Genomic DNA, 3721 nt, shown 5'->3' with positions numbered 1-3721 from the left:
TTTGATCAGACCTAATCAAAAATTGCTGTATGTTAAACATGTTAGACCTTAACACAACCCAAAGCGGTACGGAAGTGACCTACATACACAACGCCTGCCTGTTGATAAAGAAAATAAATGAGTGCAACTGCTTGTGTGTCAGGAAACAAGGCCTGTAATAAGGTCCAATAACTTACAGTAAGTTAAGACCTGTAATAAGGTCCTTCCATGCTTTTTAAGGGGGGAAGGAAGAAGATAGGGAGTAGGGAAAATTCCTCTCATCGGAATGGCTAAACATGCCACCCTCTTCTGGAGTCACCATTAATGAGTACAGAGCCTGTAAAATGAGAACTGGAAATCCTCTAGCAGTGTAGCACCTGGGGTCAAAACCTGGGGGTGGCGATAAAATACTGCCAGGGTGCCATGCAGGCTGGCGGCTCCCTCAGGACCAGGGAGCTGGGAGCAGAGGGGATCCCTGGGCTGGCAGGACGAGGACCTTGCCAGCCAGGGTCTGTCCCTCTGCCCCCAGCGAGGGTGCAGGGCAGGCCCGGGGGTGGCTGCCTGGATCAAGGAAGAGCCCAGATCCCCAGACAAATGGTGATGGGGCGGGTCCGAGGTCAGGTTGGGAGCACAAGTCAGCAAGTCATGGTCAGGATCAGGCCCCGTAAGAGTAACCAGGGTCAGGCACAGCTCAGCAAGAGATGGTCAAGTCCATGGTGCTGAGGCAAGGCTGATGTCAGGCCAGGCAGCCAGCCCATGCGTCGGGGTCAGGGTCCATGTTAGTGGGTCCATGGCCAGGCATAGTCAGCGCTGCGACACTGCAGGGCTGTAGCTCAGGCAGGAGCGAGTCTAATCATTATTATTTGAGATCTAATTTTTTCAGAAAAAGAAATAATAATCAATTAAAATTGTTTTTCACATACTTAGCTTCTTCCATTTCCCTGGTGGTGTGCTCACCCTTCCCCTGCTCCTCCTAAGGCAGTTAATTTCATTCTGGGGTTGTGGGGGGTGTTAGAGCAAATTGTCCTTTGCCCAGACGAAAGCTCCCTGAACGTACAGATTTGCATGAGTTAAGATCTCCTTTGGGAATATTAACTTTTCTAGAGATTTTATACCCATGTTTGCAGAAATTGTAAGCCCTTAACTGAACTGTTAAAGAACAAACAGGACTGGGAATCTGAACTAGATCAGGACTAAGCCCTATCAGCCTTGAAAATCAAGTTAGCATAGGAACCTGCATTACAATTTCCTGATACAGTACAACCATTTCACCTGCAGTTTGCAACCACTCTAGATATAAGGAGACATGGTATCACAAAAAGGGGGAAAGAAGCTACAAGCTATAGCATATGGATCCTATGCCCTCACTAACACTGAAAAACAGTTCATTTTGTGTGAAGAACTGTGTGGCACCAATATGGACCTTAGAAGACTGGCCACATATCACAGGAGACAGTCCAATTACAGTTCAGGCAAAACAAGGACCCTTGAAGTACAGCGTCAGGAAAAGTACCAAATAGGCACATTTCCAGTCTATGGACCACAAGGTGGATACTTGCCTTAATGAATAGGGGAATTGCCATGAATTAAGGACAGATTTTGTCACTCACAGCTTATGAACTGTTAAGTATTGGGGGTGAACATGAATGTCCACTACCGCGGGAAGAAGAAACCAGCAACATCAACATCATATTCTTCCCAATGAAGGACTTGAGGATGGCAATTCAGGTGTTATCCTCCTCATGGTCAAAAACTTCTGACTTTAATACCCAGAGAAACAATGAAAGGGTGAGCGTGACACCAAGAAAAAGTGATAGAAACTAAGTGCGTGTTTTACAGTTTTAATTGCATTACTATTATCGAGATTTCTTCTCCACAGAAGTATTCTAAGTATTCTTTCTTTTTTTCCTAATAATCATAGAATCATTAAGGTTGGAAGAGACCTCCAAGATCATCGAGTCCAACCGTCAACCCAACACCACCATGCCCACTAAACCATGTCCCTAAGCGCCGCATCTACACGTCTTTTAAATACCTCCAGGGATGGTGACTCAACCACTTCCCTGGGCAGCCTCTTCCAATGTTTAACCACTCTTTCAGTAAAGACATTTTTCTTTAATGGGAAAATGGGATCTAGGCTAATAATGATTCTTGAATTAGACTGTTAAGATATCAGTTATGTTAACAATAAATTCTTGGCTTGATATATACATACAAAGCGTGCTGCCTCTTTGCCCATAAACAAGACTTTGAGCACACCACCAGCTGTTGCAATGATCCATACTATGTGTACACAGACACATATATACATATATATAGTATGCACATTGTTATATATATGTTTGTATACTCATTCTAGTAGCAGAATCCCACTGTGATCAGGCAGCAAGGAGGAACAGGATCAGGCCGTCCACACCATTCATATTTGTGTGAGTGCTTTGTGTTTTCTGTCCAAATTTATCTGTGTGGCTGCCCATGTGTATATATGTATATTTAGATATGTGTATATATATTTGTGTACTAGGTGTATGAACGCGTGGGTGCCTTTTGGGAGTACATGCTCAGCCTTGCTACTTGTACTCAGCAAGAACTGAGTACATGCTCAGTTCATGTCTCATGTACTCATGTGAGTACATGCTCAGCCTTGCTACTGGCTGGAACAGGGAGCATGGAGCTGCAGCAGCCTCCCACCTAGTGGACTACTGGATTCAGCAAACCCTAACACTTTCCTCTCAGGCCTTATATGAGGGATTCACCGCGTACTTACCTTGTTATAAGGGACTGCAAGTTTTTGGCAGCATCCGAGAGCTCATCAGACCAGTTGAGAACAATCTCTTCAGGGCAAATATGACCAATGTTACTCTCATTACTGGTTTACTTTTTATTTCGGTTTACCTTCCTTTGCTGCCTTTTCTCTCAACAGCCCCAGAGCATGGATAGCTCAGCAATCAACAGAAAAGGAACAAAATCTCCTACCACTCTGTAAGATGGCCATCAGCACCTGCACTGGCTCTGGCTGGGATGGAGTTAACTTTCCTCATGGCAGCTTGCACGGTGTTGTGTTTTAGACCTGTAACTAAACTGTTAATAACACACAAGGTAGTCATACGGTATAGAATGACCCTGTCAGTCATTTGGATCAAACTCCTTTTGGGAGTTTGGATCAGCTGTCCCAGCTGTGTCCCCTCCCAGCCTCCTGCCCACCCCCAGCCTACTCCATGGGGGGCAAAGCGAGAAACAGTGAACGCCCTGATGTTGTGCAAACACTGTTCAGCCAAAAAACTGGTGCATTATCAATGCTGTTTTGGTCACAAATACAAAACACAGCACCATACCGGCTGCTATGAAGAAAATTAACTTTATCGCAGCCAGACCCAGTACAGTAATTTACTTCACTTACTGTGAAACCCTTTGGGACTAATGACACAATGAGTTTGTTTTTTTCCTCAGTTTATAAGCCAAGTTGGCATGGTCCTGGCACAGAGGAGCAAGTAAGAGTGGGGCACAGCAGTCTTTAAGCCCCGAGAAACCGCTCACTGGTCAGGAAAACCCTCCTTCCCTATGTTGCTCAGGAAAGCAGTACACCGGTTTCTGAGCTCAGACCCTCACCAACACACTCCGAAGTTCACTCCTGAAGCCATCTCTGAGGGCTGGGTAAGCTGCTCTGCAGACCTTGCGGCCCCCCATCCTCGCCCAGCAAACGCGTCCTCAGACCTGCCCTGTAACGGCCTCTCCCCTCCCC

General features: G+C 45.8%; 1 protein-coding gene across 1 annotated transcript in view; it reads left to right on the top strand.

The window, feature by feature from the left end:
• Nucleotides 1–402: 402 nt before the first annotated feature.
• The window catches only part of LOC103913263 (zinc finger protein 91-like), a 10272-nt gene continuing 6953 nt past the window's right edge, over nucleotides 403–3721 (top strand). Inside the window, exon 1 of the mRNA XM_009319743.1 lies at nucleotides 403–643. Coding sequence (XP_009318018.1) covers nucleotides 403–643 — 241 coding nt within the window. The remainder of the gene's footprint in view (nucleotides 644–3721) is intronic.

Source organism: Pygoscelis adeliae, unplaced genomic scaffold (genome assembly GCF_000699105.1).
Source record: "Pygoscelis adeliae isolate BGI_AS28 unplaced genomic scaffold, ASM69910v1 Scaffold121, whole genome shotgun sequence".
Lineage (NCBI taxonomy): Eukaryota > Metazoa > Chordata > Aves > Sphenisciformes > Spheniscidae > Pygoscelis > Pygoscelis adeliae.
The sequence above is the reverse complement of the archived record's forward strand: the minus strand, read 5'-3'. Positions and strand labels throughout refer to the sequence as shown.